The sequence below is a fragment of the Pan troglodytes genome, chromosome 22 (genome assembly GCF_028858775.2).
Source record: "Pan troglodytes isolate AG18354 chromosome 22, NHGRI_mPanTro3-v2.0_pri, whole genome shotgun sequence".
Lineage (NCBI taxonomy): Eukaryota > Metazoa > Chordata > Mammalia > Primates > Hominidae > Pan > Pan troglodytes.
Genome location: NC_072420.2, coordinates 39,914,964 through 39,936,389, shown reverse-complemented (window position 1 = coordinate 39,936,389; position 21,426 = coordinate 39,914,964). Strand labels below are relative to the sequence as shown.

General features: G+C 37.5%; 1 protein-coding gene and 1 pseudogene across 8 annotated transcripts in view; both read left to right on the top strand.

Annotated features, from left to right (window-relative positions):
- BRWD1 (bromodomain and WD repeat domain containing 1) overlaps positions 1-21,426 on the top strand; it is a 128,684-nt gene that overhangs the window by 67,353 nt on the left and 39,905 nt on the right. For 6 of the 8 annotated variants that reach the window (XM_016938541.3, XM_001170924.6, XM_009427659.4 and 3 more), the window contains 6 exons: positions 8,258-8,352; positions 10,048-10,237; positions 14,334-14,459; positions 14,548-14,655; positions 17,401-17,525; positions 18,255-18,337. In XM_016938541.3, the coding sequence (XP_016794030.2) occupies positions 8,258-8,352; positions 10,048-10,237; positions 14,334-14,459; positions 14,548-14,655; positions 17,401-17,525; positions 18,255-18,337 (727 nt within the window). The remainder of the gene's footprint in view (positions 1-8,257; positions 8,353-10,047; positions 10,238-14,333; positions 14,460-14,547; positions 14,656-17,400; positions 17,526-18,254; positions 18,338-21,426) is intronic. The other 2 variants (XM_016938540.3, XM_009427702.4) reach the window with 2 other exon arrangements.
- Positions 10,717-11,551, top strand: LOC104002385 (protein N-lysine methyltransferase METTL21A-like; annotated as a pseudogene).

The following is a 21,426-nucleotide window of genomic DNA, read 5'->3' as shown; positions in this document are numbered from 1 at the left end:
TGGTCTGGATCTCTTGACCTTGTGATCCACCCGCCTCGGCCTCCCAGAGTGCTGGGATTACAGGCGTGAGCCACCACGCCCAGCCGGACGGGCTCTTAAAATATGATTTTGTGACTGGCTTCTTTGACATTGCATAATGTTTTCTCTAATGATTAGTATGTTGAGCATTTGTGTAGCATGTATCAATACTTCATTCTTTTTTTACTTTTTATTGCCTAGTAATTCTCCCATTGGATGTACCACATTTTGTTTATCCATTTATCAGTTGATGGACATTTGTATTGTTTCTACTTTTTGGCTGTTATGAATAGTGCTGCTTATCAACATTCATGACAGGTTTTTGTTTAGACATATGTTTTCATTTCTTTTGGGTCACGCTAGGAGATGGTATGCTGGGTCGTATGGCAAGTTTTATGTTTTAACTTTTTGAGGACCCTCCAGACTCCTTCAGATTGGCTCTACCATTTTATATTGCCACCAGAAATATGAGAGTTCCAGTTTCTCTACATCCTCACCAATGATTGTTATTATTCCATTTTATTTATGCTATCTTAATGGGCGTGAAGTGGTATCTCTTGGTTTCAGTTTGCATTTCCCTAATGACCAGTAATGTTGAACATGTTTGATGCTTCTTCAGATCTTTTGCTTATTTTTCACTTTTTTTGGGGGGGTCTTTTTATTGTTGTAAGAATTCTTTATATATTCTGGATACAGTCCTTTATGACTTGTAGATATTTTACTTGTAGAATTTTTCTCCCATTCTGTGGGTTGTCTTTTCACTTCTTTGGTGGTGTCTTTTGAGGATGAAAGTTTTAAATATTGATGACATTCATTTCATTTTTTCCTTAGTAGCTTCTTTTACTGTTGTGTCTAAGTCTTTGTTTAATATCTTTGATTGATTTTTAATAATCATATGTAAGCTATTTGTCTTCATTTTGATTTGTTTGAGGGAGAAACCAACTTTTTTGGTAAAGAGTATTTAATAGGCCGGGCGCGGTGGCTCATGCCTGTAATCCCAGGACTTTGCGAGGCCAAGGTGGGCAGATGACTCCTGAGGTCAGGACTTCAAGACCAGCCTGGCCAACATGGTGAAACCCTGTCTCTACTAAAAAGACAAAATTTAGTTTGACGTGGTGGTAGGTGCATGTGATCCCAGCTACTTGGGAGGCTGAGGCAGGAGAATAGCTTGAACCCGGGAGGTGGATGTTGCAGTGAGCCGAGACTGCGCCATGGCACTCCAGCCTGAGCATCAGAGCGAGACTCTTGTTTCAAAAAAAAAAAAAAAAAAAGTATTTAATACTACAGTGTTAAAATTTCCTGATTGAGTAATGTTTTGAGGAATGAAGTATTAGGTATGACTGAAAAGTTCATTTAATTGTCTTATGATGCAGTAGGTTAATAATTAAGCATGGGGTTTGAGTTTAAATCCAAATTCTTTTACTTTGTCATGTTGCTTAGCTTTTCTGTGCCTCTGCCTATGTAATATGTACCTCAGAGGCGTGGTAACATGTACCTCAGAGGTGTGGAGAGAATTAATTTAATCAGTAATGTAATGTGTTTAAATAGTGCCTAATACACAATAATGTTAGCTACGATTATGATTAAAACCATCTGTTTAAACTGTTTTTATTTTTTTGAGACAGGGTCTTGCTCCGTTGCGTAGGCTGTAGTGCATGGTGCAGTCATGGCTCACTGTAGCCTCAAACTCCTGGGCTCCAGCTGTCCTCCTCCTTCAGCCTCCCAAGTAGCTGGGATTAACAGGCACCAGCCACCCTGCCTGGCTAAACTATTATATTATGTAATGAGAATGTTTTTACATTCTTTTTTTTTTGAGATGGGGTCTTGCTCTGTCCCCCAGGATATAATAGGAAATAATTATTTTATTATGTGTCGTTTTTATGCTGGTTGACCTTTTTCTCTTTTCTTTTTCTGCATATGTATATATATTTCTTCCAAAGTTTCTATATGTAACTTACATTGTATGACTTAAGCAATTGGATAGTCAGGTTGTATCATGGTTTGGAATAAAGGGTTATATATAGACTTTGCCTTTGGGAGGAAGGTGTAGTATCCTAGTCTGGAAATAACTATTTTACCATGCAGCTCTGTTCCAACCTCTCCGCCTCAAGTACCTTGAATTTGCCTAACACAGTAGACATGGGATGGTTTCCTTTGGGAAAACTGTTACGTAAGGTCATTCTAGAAAGGCTAGGGTGGTATGTAGTGGCATTATCATTATTGATGTGGAAATACATTAATTACTGTCAAGGATATACAAAATCATACAATCAATATGTAAAAAGTGCTATAAAAGGGCTAAACATCAATACATTTTATTATGCCTGGGAGGCACTATTCTAAATGTTTTACACGTTATCTAATTTCATCATTCCAACAAGTAGGAATTAAGGCACTCTTATAATCTCTTTTAAAAATGAGGAAACTGAGGTACAGATATGGAGGTTCAGTAACTTTCCCACATTTATATAAAAAGTTAGCAGCATGGGCCAGGTGCAGTGGCTCATGCCTGTAATCCCAGCACTCTGGGAGGCCGAGGTGGGTGGATCACGAGGGCAGGAGATCAAGACCATCCTGGGTAACACGGTGAAACCCCATCTCTACTAAAAATACAAAAAATTAGCCAGGCATGGTGGTGGGCACCTGTAGTCCCAGCTGCTAGGGAGGCTGAGGCAGGAGAATGGCATTGAACCCAGGAGGCAGAACTTGCAGTGAGCCGAGATCGCACCACTGCACTCCAGCCTGGGCGACAGATCTCAAAAAAAGAAAAAAAAAAGTTAGCAGCATGATCTCAGAGCAGAAACCCTGCCTTACCGAAGCATCAGTTCACTTGAGGATTTGGGGAAATTAAACTTAAAAAAAAATTTATTGAATGCCTCCTATCTGCCAGGTGTAAATTTTTTATTTTGATGTAATTTCAGACATGAAAGTTCTAAGAATAATAAAAATTCCTTTGTGTTTACCACCCTGAATGTTATCACTCTCCTGTATGTATGAATATGTTTTAATCCTTTTGAGAGTGAGTTATACATATGCCTCTTGATATCTACATATTTCCTTGTGTATTTTCAAAAACAAGTGATATAATTATCAAAATCAGGCTGGGTGCAGTGTCTCATGCCTGTAATTCTCAGCACTTTGGGAGACTGAGGTGGGAGGATGGCTTGAGCCCAGGAGTTCGAGACCAGCCTGGGCAATACAGGGCAAGCCCTCCTCCACAAAAAAATGAGAAAAAAAAAATTAGCTGGGCGTGGTGACACACCTGTAGTCCCAGCTTCTCTGGAATCTGAGGCAGGATAATCACTTGAGCCTAGGAGGTTGAGGCTGCAATGAGCCTTGGTTGCGCCAGTGTAACTCTAGCCTGGGTGACACAGTGAGACACTGTGTCAAAAAAACAAAAAATGAGGCAATAAACAACAATATAATGTCATTATCAGATCTGCAGATCTTACTCAAATTTTCCCAGTCAATGGTCCTGATAATTTTCATAGCAAAATACAATCCTGGATCACGTGTTACATTTTGTTGTGTCTGTTTAGTAACCTGAATCTAGTCTAGTTCCTTGATTTTTGTTTTAATGTTGATATTTTTTGATGATTTATGACTGGTAATTTTGATGATTAGGGTCATGCATTTTTGGCAGTAATACGACAGAAAATATACTGTTCTTCTCAGTGCATCACATCAGAAAGCACATGATTTGTTTTGTCCCACTACTGGTGATAGGTGCTTTGATCACTTCCTAAGGTGGTGGTGGTTGCAGGTTTCTCTATGGTAAAATTACAGTCTTGATTGTTGGATTTACTCCTTGATCCATGGGCTGCAGAATGGATGTGGTGTTAGCAGGCATGAAAACAACATTAATCTCCTTTGATGTGCCCATCAGAGGTCTTGGATGACTAGGTCTATTGTCCACAAGCAGTAATATTTAGAAAGGAGTCTTCTTTTTCTGCTCAGTAGGTCTGAACAGTGGGCTTACAATATCTGGTAAACCATGCTGTAAATGATGCTGTAAATAGATGTGCTGTCACCTAGGCTTTGTTGTTCCATTTCTTATGCACAGGCAGAGCAGATTTAACATAATTCTTAAGGGGCCTGAGATTTTTGAAAAGGTAAAAATGAACAGTGGCTTCAGTTGAAAGTTACCAGCTGCATTAGCCCTAACAAGAGAGTGAGCCTGTCCTAGAAGCTTTGAAGCCATAAGTCCCTCTAGCTGTGAAAGTCTTAGATGTCATCCTCTTCCAATAGAAGGCTATTTATTTCATCTGCATTTAAAATCTGTTATTGTAGCCACTTTCCTTGATTATCTTAGCTAGATCTTCTGGATCACTTGCTGCAGGTTCTCCATTAAAGCACTTGCTGCTTCACCTTACACTTTTATGTTATGGACATGCCTTCTCTCCCTAAACCTCATGAACCAACGTCTGCAAGTTTCCATCTTTTCTTCTGCAGCTTTGTCACCTCTCAGCCTTCATAGAATTAAAGAGAGTTAGGGCTTTGCTCTGGGTTAAGCTTTGGCTTAAGGGAATGTTATTGCTGGTTTGACCCTCTATCCAGACACCAAAACTTTCTCTATATTAGCCGTATGGCTATTTTGCTTTCTTACCATTTGTGTGTTCACTGGAATAGCATTTTATATTTCTTGGAAGAACTTTTCCTTTGCATTCACAACTTGGCTATTTGGTGCAAGAGGCCTAGCTTTTAGCCTGTGTTGGCTTTCACCATGCTTTCCTTACTAAGCTTAATCATTTCTACATTGCGAGTTAAAGTAAGAGATGTGTGACTCTTTCATTTTTGAATACTTAGAAGCTACTGTATGGTTATTAGTAGGTCTAATTGCAATATTGTATCTCAGGGAATAGACTGGAGCAGTCAGAACACACATGGTATTCTTAAGTGTGCTATCTTATATGAGTATTGTTCCTAGTGCCCCCAAAACAATTAGAATAGTAACATCAAAGATCATTAATCACAAATCACAGTAACAGATACAATAAAAATGAAAAAGTTTGAAATATGATAATTACTAAAATGTGACATAGAGACAAGAATGAGCTCATGCTGTTTAAAAATGGCACCAATAAATTTGCTGGGTTCAGGGTTGTCACAAAACTTCAATTTGTAAAAAACACAACTGTGAAGCACAATAAAGTAAAGCACCATAAAAAGTATGCCTGTGTATACATATTATATGCAGACACATGTATTTTTTTGTCTGTATATCTGTCATTGTTATGCACGACTTCACATTATTCTGATTTTAATGATACCCGTTTGTACTTCCCTTCTGTACAGAGAAACCTGGCTCCTGTTATTTATTTAGATTTTTAAATCTTTTTTTTTTTTTTTTTTTTTACTTTGGAGATGGAATCTTGCTCTGTTGCCCAGGCTGGAGTGCAGTGGCACAGTCTTGGCTCACTGCTACCTTCACCTCCTGGGTTCAAGCGATTCTCCTGCCTCAGCCTCCCAAGTAGCAGGGATTACAGGCATGCATCACCACACCCGGCTAATTTTTTTATGTTTTTGGTAGAGACAGGGTTTCACCATGTTGGCCATGCTGGTCTTGAACTCCTGACCTCAAGTGATCTGCCTGACTTGGTCTCCCAAAATGCTGGGATTACAGGCGTGAGCCACCATGTCCAGCCCTGTTATTTATCATAAACTTATTTGTTTAATTCTACATATACAGAAAGTAGTTTAAGATTTACTAGGCTGGGTGACTGAAGGCTGTCTCTACAAAAAATACACAAAAAAAAATTAGCTGGGCGTGGTGGCGGGTGCCTGTAATCCCAGCTACTTGGGAGGCTGAGACAGGAGAATCGTTTGAACCCACGAATTGGAGGTTGCAGTGAGCCGAGACAGTGCCACCGCCCTCCAGCCTGGGTGACAGAGTGAAACTCTGTCTCAAAAAACAAAAAAAAAGATTTACTTACCCTGTGGTAAAAACCCTAGTATGTAGAGTTTAGTTATTTACTTACTGTTCTTTTTTTGTCATTAACCAAATTGTATTTAGCACAAATAGTTCAAAAGTTATTTATCCTTCTTATACAAAATACAGCATACTACAGATAGTCCCACACTTGACATTTTTCACTTAAAATATCTTTGAGATCACTCCATATGATCCTTATTTGTTTTAAGAGTTATGTAGTACTTTATTGCATGATTGAAACAGTTTATTGAATCATTCTCCTGGTTATGGGCAGTTAGGTTGTTTCCAATGTTTACATTATAAATAATGCTACAGTGAATAATATTTTGTATACGTATTTTTGTACTGCTGGAAGTGTCATTTGGGGATATATTTCTTTGTTTTTTTCTTTTTCTTAGGGACAGGGTCTTGCCCTATGGCCCAGGCTGGAGTGCAGTGGTGCAATCATAGCTCACTGCAACCTCGAACTCCTAGGCTCAAGTGATTTCCCAGCTTCTGACTCTTGAGTAGCTAGGACTACAGGCATGTGCTACCATGCCCAGTTAATTTTTTAACAAATTTATAATGACATGTATCCACCATTATAATATCACACAGAATGATTTTACTGCCCTAAAAATCCTCTGTGCTCCATCTGTTCATCTTTCTCTTCCCAACAGCCCCTGACAATCACTGATTTTTTGTCTTCATAGTTTTATCTTTGTAGAATGCCATGTAATTGGAATCATATAGCTAGTAGCCTTTGCAGATTGGCTTCGTTCATTTATTAATATGCATTTACATTTCCTACATGCCTTCTCATGGCTTGATTTTTTTGTTTGTTTTTTTTTAGCACAGAATAATATTTCATTGTCTGGATATACCATAGTTTATCAGTTTACCTTCTGAAGGATGTGTTGGTTGCTTCCAAGATTTGGCCATTATAAAGTTGGTATAAATATCTGGGTGTAGGTTTTTGTGCGGACATAATTTTTCACCTCATTTGGGTAAACATCAAGTGTGATTGCTGGATCTTATTATGTTTAGTTTTATAAGAAACTGCTAAACTGTCTTTCAAAGTAGCTGTACCATTTTGCATTCCTATCGGTAATGAATGAGAGTTCCTGCTGATCCACACCCTTGTTAAAAAATTCTTTCCAGCATCATCTGTAGATTCACAATCCCAAACAAAATCCCAGCAAATTAATTTTACTGATAAACTGATTTTTCGAGTTTATATAGAGAGGAAGAAGATCCAGTATAGCCAGTACAACACTGAAGAAGAATAAAACTGAAAGACTGACACTACTTGGCATTAAGACTTACTGTAAATCTGCAGTTTTCAAGACAGTGATGCTGGTGAAAGAACAGATCAATGGAACAACATAAAGAGCCCAGAAACAGACTGACACAAATATATTCAAACGATCTTTGGCAAAGGAGCAAAGAGAACTTGGTGGACAAATTTATCATTTTCAGCCAGTGGTAGAATAACTGGACATTCACATACAAAATAAATCTTAGACACCAGTCTTTCACAAAAATTAACTCAAAATGAATCATAAGCTTAATGTAAATGTAAAACAAAAAAACCACAAAACTTCTAGAAGATAACAAAGGGCAAAATCTATGTGTCCATGAGTGTGGCATTGACCTTTTTAGATACAATATCAAAAGCACAATCATGAAAGAAAAAATATAAAAAATTTGGACTACACTGAAATGAAAACTGCTTTGGGAAAGACACTATTAAAAGAATGAAAAGATAAGCCACAAACCAGGATAAAATATTAGTAAAACTTATATCTGATAAATGACTTATATTCACAGTATACAAAGAACTCTTAAAACCAAGCAATAAGAAGGCAGCCTAATTTAAAAATGGGCAGAAGATCTAACAGACACCTCACCAAAGAAGATAAACAGACGACAAATAACCATATGAAAAGCTACCAAAATATGTCACAGGGAATTGAAAACTAGAACAACAATTAGATACCTCTATTAGAATAGCTAAAGTCCAAAATGGAAAACATTTACATTGACTTTTTATTAACTTTACTCAGAATGGCCTGTTGTATCACTTTCTTTGCTAATGGTGGTAGTGTTAAATCTTACGGATGTTCTCTTTTTGTCTTATGCTTTGATAAGAAAGGGATGTAGTGAAGAAGTTTGCTTTTTAAGTTTATCTGATTATATATTTACTAATTACTGTTCATTTTTCTTAGATGATTTAATCTTACTGGGGAGGATTGTGTACACCTTTTTTCTGGACATGTGTTGTTTAACTTCAGGGATCAAGATTTTTTTCCCCCCTTCACAAATTAGGAGACTTCCTGTGATCAGAGTGAAGGTTCTGGTTCTTCAGAAGAGGATGAATGGAGAAGTGACAGAAAAAGTGAAAGTTACAGCGAAAGTTCAAGGTATCTGTTTTTAATTGTTGTGGTCTTTTAAGCATTTTAGTCATAGTCTTGGATGGAATCATACTTGAATTTTATTCAAGAGGCAAGAATTTGCAACTGTGGAACAGTTTTTAATACACTTAAAAGGAGACAAAAACTAGATCAACAGCTGTTCCTATAGGAGTATTTCAGGAGTTTTTTTTTTTTTTTGACTTTAAGCAGTTGACCCAGCACTGTTGAACATGCATACTGAAAATATAAATTTAATCTTGGTTGCACTTAAAAAGACTAGTATCTAAAGTATGTGTGGTAAAACCACAGTATATTCATTATTATTGCATGTGTTGAATTTTTGTTAGTTTTGAGATCCAGATTTCCTGGGTCCAAAATGTCAGCCTTTGGTTCTTGGTGCATGTCACCTTCATCTCAACAGATCCTCAATCCAGAAAACTGGACCTTAATCTCTCTTGTCCACCTATCCATAACATGGCTAGAAAATTCTCCTTCCTATCACTCAGATCATCTTTTTTTTTTTTTTTTTATTGGTACTGTTTGGTTCAAACCATTATCACATACTCTCTGCTTCCTTTCTTGTCTTGTTTTACTTCATTATGATAAGGAGCTAGAATGATTTTTTTTTAAGAACATAATGTATTATCTTTTTTTAAACAAATTTAATTGTGGTAAAATACACATAACAGAAATATAACCATTTAAAGCATGCAGTTCAGTACTGTTACGTACATTGACATAGTTGTGCAGCCAGTCTCCAGAACCTTGTTTATCTTGCAAAACGGAAATTCTATACCAATTAAAGAATGATTCTTTTCTTTACCCTTCCTCATGTCCCTGGCAACCACTATTCTACCTTCCGTGTTTTCATTCATTGTCTTCTAATTCAACTTTTCTTGAATTTTATTTATCCAAAACAGATGCTTTTATAATTTTCATAAATAAGCTCTTTTTCTAATAAATACCTTTTTGTAATGTGTTTACCTGTGTATTTGATAGAGACGAAAAGGTGTGTGGTTGGTTGAAGTTGGGCCAAGGATGGCCCAAGTAGAGTCCTTTATTTTTATTATTATTTCTGTTTGGTGAAGCTAGTAGTGGACCAGGGACTAGTTTTCTATAACTAGTTTCCTCTTTGACTCTGATTTTGCTAAGGACTAGGACTAGTCTCTTTCTATCAGGGAGACTCCTCTTGGCAAGAAACTGACTACTTAGGGCTTTCAGTTTGGTGTAGCTATGCTTCCCTTGGGCTTCTCAGTGTGTTCATTGATGGCTTGTGATTCCAGTTGAAATTCCTGGTCTATACCTCAGCTTCCTCCAACATGGGGGTAGTGGTGGGGCCTATTTTTGGGGTTTTGTGTGATTCTTATGTTTCCATAAGTCTGTGTTTTGTTTCCTTGAAGGGGTAATTGCTAGTTGTCTTCCATCATATTTTATCTACAATATACCTAAATTTTTTTTTTCGGGTTTACATCCTTTCCTAATTTCTAGTGTTAGTGAAGATTTCTCTTTTTCTCTTATGTTTGTCATGATCTTTAGTCACTTCAGTACTTGTTGGTAGTGAGGGGAGAATGCTCAAGTTAAATCTTTCTGGTATCTTCCCTTCCCTTTTTCTCCTCTCTCTGTTCCCCTCAATTTTATATGATTGACTTGCTATCAGTGCTTATATTCTGGCTCCATTCAACTGAAAGCACTCCCCTTTTCTAGTGACTCTTCATCTAGATATTCCGATTGGACAGCTGATGCGGGCATCAATTTGCAGCCTCCTTTAAGAACATCATGTCGTCGACGAATTACTCGATTTTGTAGTAGTTCAGAAGATGAAATATCTACTGAGAATTTATCTCCTCCAAAAAGAAGACGAAAGAGAAAGAAAGAAAATAAGCCTAAGAAGGAGGTAAGAAAAACGTATCTTTAAAAATAGCATGTATCATGATACCCCATTTACCCCATTTCAAATGTTGTTTTAACATTTCTCGTGATACTGGCATAGTGGTGCCTTGGGTGTCTTGGGCCCTGCTCTGGGGCTGGTCTGGGCGAGCTGTCAGCCCTCCTTGGGGAAGCTCACTGCACTCCCAGGGTGCAGCAGGTACCCTGTGTGTCTTGGGAATTCTGAAGGGCACTGTGGACTCCTCTGTCTCCTACTTTCAACCCCTGTGGATAGCAGGAGCTCTGGGGCCTGTGGGAAGGAAGGGAGCATCAGTCAGTCCTTTGGAGGGATGGGTGGGGGCAGATATAGTGGGACTTATGGGGGAGGCCTTTGCTTCACAGATGCGGAGTCCTTTGCAGGACTGGGGCCCCGGTCTCCCCGCGAGAGACTTGGAGTCCACCAGTGTCGTTCACTTCAGTCTTGAGGAGATGGAACTGCCATGACTGCATGTTTCTGGCTGTGTCAAAAGGCAGGATAATCTCAAACTGTTAACATCCAGTCTAAGTGCAGGTCTGGTCAGAGGGCTGGGTGCAGGCAGATTGGCCCTGTTTCCCTATGAGGAGACCCTGGGATTGGGGTTGCAGAAATTCCATAAGCCTCTTGCCACCTTTGTGAACCACGTGACACAGATCCGGCAGGACCGGAGACAACTGGGAATTGCCACAGTGGTTTGGGATGTGGCCATGGTTCTCTCCACACATCTGGAGATGGGAGCTGTGGAGCTCTTAGGCTGCCCCGCAGTGAAACTGGGTGCTGGCATAGGGCTGATGGGCATAGTGGCTGCCCTGCTGGGTGCTCATGTGACTGTCATAGATCGAAAAGTAGCATTAGAGTTTTGTAAATCAAATGTTCAAGGCAATTTACCTCCTTGTATCCAATCCAGAGCTTTTGTTAAGGAGCCGACTTGGGGAAAGAATTTGGGGAGTTTTTCTCCTAGAGATTTTGACCTGATACTTGGAGCCGATATCATATATTTAGAAGAAACATTCACAGATCTTCTTCAAACACTGGACCATCTCTGTAGCAATCACTCCATGATTCTTTTACCTTGCTTAATTCACTATGAACGGAGTAACTTTTGAGCAATGCTGGAGAGGCAGTTTACTGTAAGGTTCACTATGATACTGAGAAAGATGTACATACTTACACAGAAGAGAAGCCACAGCAAGGACCTACAGTTGGCTATCATTTATAAGCATGCTGTCATTGAGGGTGTTGATTAAGGTCTTGGAGACAAAACACACATGCAGTTTTAAAACAAAGCAGTGCTTTATGCCATCGCTGTGATTTATTTATTTATTTATTTTTTATTTTTTGAGAGGAGTCTCTGTTGCCTAGCCTGGAGTGCAGTGGTGCAATCTTGGCTCACTGCAGCCTCTGCCTCCTGGGTTCAAGTGATTATCCTGCCTCAGCTTCCCAAGTAGCTGGGACTACAGGCCCACGCAACCACGCCTGGCTAAGTTTCGTATTTTTAGTAGAGACATGGTTTTGTCATGTTGGCCAGGCTGGTCTCGAACTTCTGACCTCAGGTGATCTGCCCGCCTTAGCCTCCCAAAGTGCTGGGATTACAGGTGACCCACTGTGCCTCGCCATTGCTGTAATTTTTAGTCATATTTACTTACTCTGAAATTCCATTAATGTTAAAAGATTAAGTGTGAGATTTTGGTTCATGCTGTTTCTGTACTCCATACTGCTCCCTCTTGATAAACAGTTTTCACTGATGATGTGAAGCATTGGTATAAAGGTGTCTTTAAACTAGCAAGCTTGTTTTGGCGAGGTTAAATCATACAAATAATTTTAAACACCTTCTGAAATACATCGTGTTTAGCCCAGTTTTCTGATTTTCTGGATATAAGAAAGAGGTTTAACATGTTCCCTGAGCTGTTGGTGCTATTGAAATCTTTTGCCCCATTTAAATTGTAAAAACTCTGGGTTGGTTGAGTGGGGTGTGAGTTTTCTGGGGTCTCATATTATGCTTTTTGGCTTAATTTCAGGTTTAAGTATCTAAACAAAGGGTTAAGTAAAAATAAAGTTTTAGTTACTTTTTGAGAGTACCTTAAGTCTTGGACTCGAATATAGGTTATCTTTATCAAAGCAAAAGCTGTGGTTTTCCCCCTCAGCTTTACCTTGTCTCAAATGTTGCTTTAATGTAATTGTTTCTTAAGCTTTCCATGCCTTCTTAATAATATATAGGATAACAGTAAAAAAGATTCTAAATCCCATCCCTCCATTAAGAGGTTAGCTTCCCAAACATAAGCTCCTTCTGTATTGTACTTGTAATTGCTCATTCAGTGTCTGTATTACCCAGTAGACTGTAAGCTTCTTGAGGGCCAGGAATGCTTCTGCATCTCTCATTGTTGCTTCCCCAGGATCTGGTATTAATATATCATAACCAAATAATGAAAAAGATACATTCCAGTTAGAGGCTTTTGATTGTTGGTTTAAATGATTGTTATATTGTTTTATGATTGACTTTGATACACTTCATGAAGTCACACATAAACTTTTTAAAAATTATTTTTATTTATTTATTTATTTAGAGACAGAGTCTTACTCTGTCACCCAGGCTGGAGCGCAGTGGTGCAATCTTGGCTCACTGCAACCTCCACCTCCCGTGTTCAAGCAGTTCTTCTGCCTCAGCCTCCCAAGTAGCTGGGACTACAGGCACACACCACCACGCTCGGTTAGTTTTTGTATTTTTCACAGAGACGGGGTTTCACCATGTTGACCAGGGTGGTCTCGAACTTCTGACCTCAAGTGATCCACCTGCCTCAGCCTCCCAGAATGCTGGGATTACGGGCGTGAGCCATGGCGCCCGGCCAAGCTACTTTATTATTAACACTTCTCCATCTCCACTGTTCTGAGTAGTGGGCTTGACAGTTAAACCTTTCCAAATCTGAAACTTAAAGAGAAAGCTCTATTTTGCTCAGAATCTCACGGCAACACTTATTTTCTCCTGTCAATTTCAACACTAGTAGTAGACTTCAAGGAATTTTAAGGTGCTTTTTTTGTTTTTTTGTGTGTGTGTTATTGCTACGTTTACCATTTTCATTTTACATGTCTGTCTTCATACTTGTCTCTTCATTTAATAACATCCCTATTTATTTGTGTACACTGTGCTGATCTCAAGCAGGTAGTCATTGTTTAAAGATGTTAAGTCTTTGTATTTATCTATTGCTGTATATAACAAACCACCCTAAAATTTAGGTGTTTACATGGCAAACGTTGCATATTTCATGTATTGGTGGATCAGGAACTGGGAGCTGATTTAACTGGGTGATTTTGGCTCATGAGGTTACAACATGTTGACTGGGGCTGCAGTCATCTGAGGACTTGATGAGGGTTGGATGATATTCTTTCCAAGCTTATTCATATGGCTTTTGGCCTCAGTTCCTTGCCACACAGATCTCTCCTTAGCTGGCTGCTTGAGTGTTGATTTTCAACTCAAGCTGGCTGCTTGAGTTCTGATTTTCCTCAGAGTGAATGATTTAACAGTAGCCAGGGATAAGCCCCCATTTATGACCTAGTGTTAGAAGTTGCACATAGTCTCATCGGCTTTATTATATTTGGTAGAAGTGAGTCATTAAGTGTAGTCCACACTTAAGAGGAGGAGACTTCCACTTCTTGAAAAGGAGAGAACTATTGGGGAATTTGTAGGCATATTTTGAAATCACTGGTCTTACAACCTAAAATCAAGAGGAGACTCCTTGTGATGATTAGCCTGTGGCCAAACTCAGAGTGGAGTCTTGGCAGAACAGGCTATGGGTAAAAGAGGATTTAGGCTGGGTATTAGCCCCCTAAAATGGGATGTAAAATAGCATGAAGAATCTATCAGAAATTTAGGAGATGATGCTAGGAAAATGTTAGGTAGATTTACAATGCTTTTTTAAGTGATATATTCCTGTGTAAAGGAACTAAATATATATGCTGTGTGAAAACTAATCATTAGATGGACATGGCAAAAATAGTCATTCTGAATGGTGAAGTTTCTTTTATTTTTCATTCAGACAGTGCATGCTGCCCCTTTCTAATCTAAGAAACTTTGTTCTCTTCCCCTTGGTAGAATTTGCGGAGGATGACTCCAGCAGAGCTTGCAAATATGGAGCATTTATATGAATTTCACCCTCCAGTTTGGATTACTGACACCACACTTAGAAAATCTCCTTTTGTTCCTCAAATGGGTGATGAGGTGAGAGTAATACAAATTTAAAAACAAGAATATGGAACATAAAGTTTATATTGCTCTTAATTTTTAAATGCATATTTCCCTTTTGTAGGTAATATATTTTCGACAGGGTCATGAAGCTTATATTGAGGCTGTAAGAAGAAATAATATTTATGAACTGAACCCTAATAAGGAGCCATGGAGAAAAATGGATCTTAGGGTAGGATGATGGCATTATTAAATCATTAAACATTTTAGCACATACATAGTTAAGTTACTTACAAATCTATTTAAAAACCTGTTGGAAACATATTTTATTACTTTCTTTCCTACTTGATAACATTTCTGCTGTAACCAAACCTTAAGATCCTGTGGGAATGGCTTGTTTGTCACTGGGCAAAATTTGTATGTTGCTGATTGGTGTGTAAAATGTTAAATGCAACAACCTAGAGTTTCAGAAAGGCAGCTTGGCAATATATATGTTATCACTCTTAAAAATGTTTATGTATCCAAGACAGATTTTCAGAGGAAGAAATGCAAGTTTTCAAAAGAAGAAATAAAAACTGGAAGAAGGGTTTAACCTGATGGATAATAAAATAAGGAAATAATAATTTTTCCTTTTCAGTACTTAGCCAATTTTGTGATTTCGTTTGTTTTTAGCTCAAGAAAGAATTCCACATTTTAGCAAGTGGCAAAGATGTTGGTTTGTTAACAGTTATTCAGATTGCTGGTGGGGTGTGTGAAGTGTTCCAGGCTTTCTAGGGGATATTTTGGTAATAGTAGTTGAAACTGAAAAATATTTGGAACTTTTAATTCTGTGATTTTACTCTTCTGGTAATTTGGAAAACAAGCAGAAATGCTTGTAAATATATGAGTATTGTAGTTCACTCACTGTTGACAGAAACAAAGCTGGAAAAAAAAAATTCAGATATTCCACAATAGTGAATGAACCAAATCATGGTGCATTCACACAGTCACTTACTATGTACAGCCCATCTTGTACTTGAAGGTTGAAAAATATTTGTTGAATGAATGATGGATACATTTTCACAGTGTATTACTAATAGGAAAAATGGGATGTGAAGTGGTATTTCTGGTTATGGTAGCAAAATTTTAAAAACATTTGCAGCCAATCAAAAGAACAACATCAAAATGTCAATAGTGATGATCTGTGGGGTAGTAGTACACGTGTTTTTTCATTTTTTATATTTTTATTCTACAGATTTTGATAACTTTTAAAAACTTAGAAAATGAAGAAAATGCTAGTTATTTTAACAAATATAGCTGTTTTTAACACATATTCAACTTAATGGCTCTGCTTGTATAAGTTAGGCTTTATATACATTGGCGGTTTTATTTATGTCTGTTTAACTTAGGACTGTGTACCTAAGTACAGTCCATCCTCATTATTCTTGGATTCTGTATTTGTGAACTGTGTACTTGCTTTATTTGTAATCCCCCAAACAGTACTCTCGGAGCCTTTTGGTCATTTCTGGACATGCTTAGGGTGGTGAAAAATTTGACTTGCCTGACGAGCATGTTTCTAGTTGAGGTTGAACAAGGTGTTGCTCTGCCTTCTTTTTTTTTTTTTTTAAGCTCTCGCACTGCAAACAAGTGTCCTTTTCATGGTCTATTCAGTGCCACATGTTTTCCATTTTTGTGCTTTTTCTGGTGACTTTGCTGTTTAAAATGGCCCCTAAGCTTAGTGCTGACATGCTCTCTAGTGTTCTTAAGTGCTAGAAGGCTGAGATGTGCCTTATGGAGAAGGTATGTTAGATAAGCTTCATTCAGGTATCAGTTAAATGTTTGCAAATCAACAACATATTAAATAAGGTACCTTTAAATGGAAACACACATAAAACCAAGTTATGTATGCACTGGTTTACTACAGTGTTGTGACCAGAATTTTGCAGGAACCTATCCCTATATATTCTCTATAGCACTGATTTAGTATTTTATTTCAGTGTTCTAGGTGACTATAGAACATAACTGCTGTGAATAATGAAAACTATGCTTAGCACTTTGTTTGGTACATTATAATAATAACATTTGTTCAGTGAATAAGTGGATGAATGATCTGTTGTATTCCTAGTATCAGAGAAGCAGACACTGGGGGGAAGGTTGACTATGGCAAATCCATTTGATGGATACTCCATCCAGGTAGGGACTTTCACCTGTTTACCGTCCTGTCCCTACTGCCTAGAAGAGGTCATAGCATATGGTAGATTCTCAACAAACATGACTTACTGAATGTATTAGGCAGAAACTTAATATCAAGATTTTGAAGAACACTTATGAATAAGTAGAATGCTTACACATTTTCACTGTATAATATAAAGCTATATAAATAAAAATGTGCATTGACTGGGTGTGGCAGGCCACACCTATAATCCCAGCACTTTGGGAAGCTGTTGTGGGAGCATCACTTGAGCCCAGGAGTTTGAGACTAGTCTGGACAACATAGGGAGACCTGTCTCTACAAATAATAAAAAATTAGCTTGGTGTGGTGGCATGTTGTATCTGTAGTCAGTCCCAGCTACTCGGGAAGCTGATGTGGGAGGACTGATTGAGCTCAGGAGTTTGAGATTGCAGTGAGCCATGATTGTGCTATTGCCCTCCAGCCTAGGCAACACGGTGAGATCCTGTTTCCAAAACAAAGCCAGAAGGAAATATGTTAGATTTTTAACAGTGATTGTCGTTAGATATTGCGCTAATCCGAGATTTGTGTTTTCAATCTTACACTTTTGTAATGTATTTTCTAAAGGATGTTCTTTGTATTAGAAACTGTATTAAATATGTGGAGATTAACTTTAGAAAAATTGAATGTAATTAATGGTATTAATTAAACTTGTCTGCTGGTTTGGAAGCCTAAATTATGAGTTTACTTAATATAACAGTATGTGGAGAATTATAGTATTAAGGAATTGCTTTTATTTTAACCATTAAAAAAATATGTCTGTTAAAGGATCAAGAATTGGTTAAAATAGTTGGAATACGATATGAAGTTGGGCCCCCTACACTCTGTTGCCTCAAACTAGCATTTATAGATCCAGCAACTGGAAAACTTACGGACAAATCTTTCTCTATTAGGTATGTATTATTTTTAAAAATGGAATTACTTAAATTTAAATTTGCCATTTTGCTGATTGAATGATTAGCATGCCCTTCCCATTTAACTCCAGGGTAACTGGTAGAGCACTGTGGATAGCCTAAGATGTGGCTCGAGCTTCTGATGGCTAGGAAACCCATCCCTGACCCTGAAGTCATAGTAGGCATGTCACAGTTATAGTTAAGTGTGGGCAGTCTGTTTTATATGGTTTTCATGCTGCTTATGTGGGTGGGGAATTCTGACATACGGGCCAAATTTTTTCTGCCCTTCGTTTTTGAAAAAATTCAGAATAAATAATTTCCTACACCTGTGCTGTCTAATAAGGTTACCACTAGTCACATGTGGCTACTGCTCACTTGAAATATGAATGGTTTGATTGAATGTCTTAATATGAGACTTGGCAGAGTATGAGGCATAAACATTTTTTTTTAAAGAAATGAATGTGTTGTGAATGTACACACTGCATTTTGAAGACTAGTTATGAAGAAAAAATATGTAAGATCTCTACTTTGTTTTGATTACATATTGAAATAATATTTTGGATATATTTAAAATATGCTATGAAATTTACTGTTTTACCTTTTAAAATGTAGCTGGTTGAAAATTAAAAATTACATTCGTAGATCTAATGTTTCTTTTGGACAGTGCTGCTTTTAGACTATATAACCTGCTTTGTAGAGAGTTTAATAATTTTTTAAATTTTTGTCTAGATATCATGATATGCCAGATGTTATTGACTTTCTTGTATTGCGTCAATTTTATGATGAAGCAAGACAGAGGAATTGGCAGTCTTGTAAGTCTATCCTTACTAAGTTTTATATACCCTTAAAAATTAATCTGTTTTATTGGTCTACCTTTTTGGCTGTGGGACTCTTAATTATAGTGTATACAAACATGTAAATTCCGGAAGAGATATAAGTGACCTATAAATATATTTTGCTTATGGCTTGGTACTTACTGATTATGCAGACTTTTTTGGTAGGGGCTGGGGGACGGTGGACAGGGCAGGCATTTTCTCCCTAGGTCACCCAGGCTGGAGGGCAATGGCGTGATCTCAGCTCACTGCAACCTCTGCCTCCAAGGTTCAAGCGATTCTCTTGCCTCAGCCTCCTGAGTAGCTGGGATTACAGGTGTGCACCACTACGCCCAGCTAATTTTTGTATTTTTAGTAGAGACAGGGTTTCACCATGTTGGTCAGGCTGGACTCGAACTCCTGACCTCATGATCCACTCACCTCTGCCTCCCAAACTGCTGGGATTAGAGGTGTGAGCCACCGTGCCCAGCCCTATTATGTAGACTTTTTTAGACGAGCAACTTTTCTTCTGTTCTTTTGGTTCATGACATTTGGAAAAGATTATTTTCACTCCTTGACTATAGGCTAGGGTAGACTTACTTCCTTTTAGACTTCCCTGTACTATATTGTATATAATTATCTTTGATGTAACATTGGCATAATTTACACAATTATACTAGGATCTAAAATGATCAGAAGGTTGAAAAGTAATTTCAGATTTCACACTGAAAATGTTCTGGTATACCCAATTATTTTACCCTTGATATCATAACAACGTAGACTTAAATGGGAAGACTTGACACTGTTTTGTTAAGAAATAAAAAATTCATATACACTTTGCTTTATAACCATGTAATGTATAGGTGGGCAGAAAAATTAAAAAATTAAAATTACCTCAATGTAATTTTACACATTCGAGTAAAATTACACATTGGAGTAATTTTAGTACCTCAATGTAGGTACTAAATTACTCGAATGTGATTTTTGTGATGATCATTTAAGGAGGGCTCACTTATTCAGAGTTGTGTAGATTATTAATCTCAGGATATAATTGATAATTGATTGAATGACTGTCATTAGGCTGGGTAGTAATAGCAACTGTTAATAGTAACTGTAGTACCTGTTTCACAGGTGTACAAATATATGTTCAGTGTGTAATGCTATCCAGGGAGCTTGTGTATTGAGTTAGAAGTAGGATGGTTCATTCTTTTATCAGTTCTTGGATTTTTGTTAGAAATATTAAGTTTTACCCAGGCTGTGTCATCTGGTGTACATATTCATAAATGATGTTAAGACATTGATCTTTCTAGTTACTGCAGTTTCTTTCTTTCTTTCCTTCTTTTTTTGGACACAAGGTCTTGCTCTGTTGCCCGGGCTGAAGGGCAGTGGTGCAATCAGAGCTCACTGCAGCCTCAACTTCCTGGGCTCAAGCGATCCTCCCACCTCAGCCTCCTTTTTGGCTGTGGGACTCTTAATTATAGTGCATACAAACATGTAAATTCTGGAAGCTGCACCATGTGCAGCTAATTTTTAATTTTTTTTTGTGGAGACAGGGTCTTGCTGTATTGCCCAGGCTGGTTTTGAATTCCTGGGCTCAAGCAATCCTCTTGCCTCAGCCTGCCTAAAGTGTAGGAATTACAGGTGTGAGCCACCATATCTGGCCACTGCTGCCTTTTTGTGTCGTACTACAAGAAGGTAAATTTTAGATAAAGTCCCTAATCATACTCATCTGACGTGAAAGATTGTCAGGGCGTGTGGCTCCTCTTTATAGATTATTCTCCTGGTAACACCTACACAAGTAATCAAGATTATTTTGGGAGTAGATGCAGAGAAAATTTTTCTTGAAGAAAAACATACAGCCACAAAAATAACATGAAGCAACATTAGCAGGTTGTATAGTTGTGTTCCGAATAACTTTAAAGCTTCCCAGCTATTATGATTTTTCAGCTCCCATGAGGTGTAAGAGGCTCTCATTTTTGCCAACATGTCCATTAATTTTTTTAAAACTGAATTATCTACAGTTAAACTCTAGAGATGGAGTCCCAGATGCCTCCTGTAATTTAGTGGTTTTTGTTTTATTTTTGTGGTTGAGAAATTATTGGACCAGACCTGTTATACTACACTTTAATTCATTTTGCTCCCCCATTTTTGCGTGGAATTTGAGTAGTATGGCAAGAAGAAGTTGCTTGTTTTCATTTTTACAGTGGATTTTTATCCTTCTCTTGAAAGGCCAAAGTAGGTTTATTTGAAAAGTCTTAACATAAGATTACCAGGGTGATCAGCTAGCAAAAACATAGAAAAGACACTTTTATTATGAGAAAACTTAATTTTTTCGGGCTCCTTTTTATTTAAAGGGTTGTTTTTGTATGAAGAAATATTTTTAACTAAACTGAAATTATCTTCTAGTATTAGGTAAATAGCAAGAAAAATATACACTTAATTTTTTATATCAAAGACTCTCTTCTAACATGTTTTTATATTTGGCCTCTCAAAATTGAGGCAGCTGATTTTATGACAATAATTTATTATTACATTCAGTTGTAATTAATGTTTATGTTAAATTAGGGTATTAGAGATTTGGATAAAATCATGGTGTGGTTTATCTTAAATTGTAAGTTTAAAGCTATACTAGTCTCCTTAGATTTCTTTCAGGGGCTATGGTTTCAAGTGATTTTGAAGTAAAATATATGTAAAACTCATGTTTACATAAGTTTGAAAATATGCTAAAGACTAAAACATGTAGGTCTAGTAGTTATGGCATTATTTTTTTTCAAACCTTTGAAGAATTCACTGTAAGCATACTTTAATTATTCAAGACTGTTTGCCAGGTATATTATATTCTTTCTTGGGGATAAATTGTAGCTTTAATCTTGATTATTTCTATAAAACTTTCCTTGAGAAAAGAACTGTTGATCTATATCCCGAAGAATCATCAGTGCTGGATAGGTGACTTTTATTGTTTCATTGGTTTTGTTTTGTAAATGGTGGGAAGGGTAAGAAGGAAGAGATATGGTTACTGCAGCAGTTCATGTTTCTATTGTAATGAATGTTAAACACAGATCTAGTGCAGTTTATTTCACTGGTTGAAG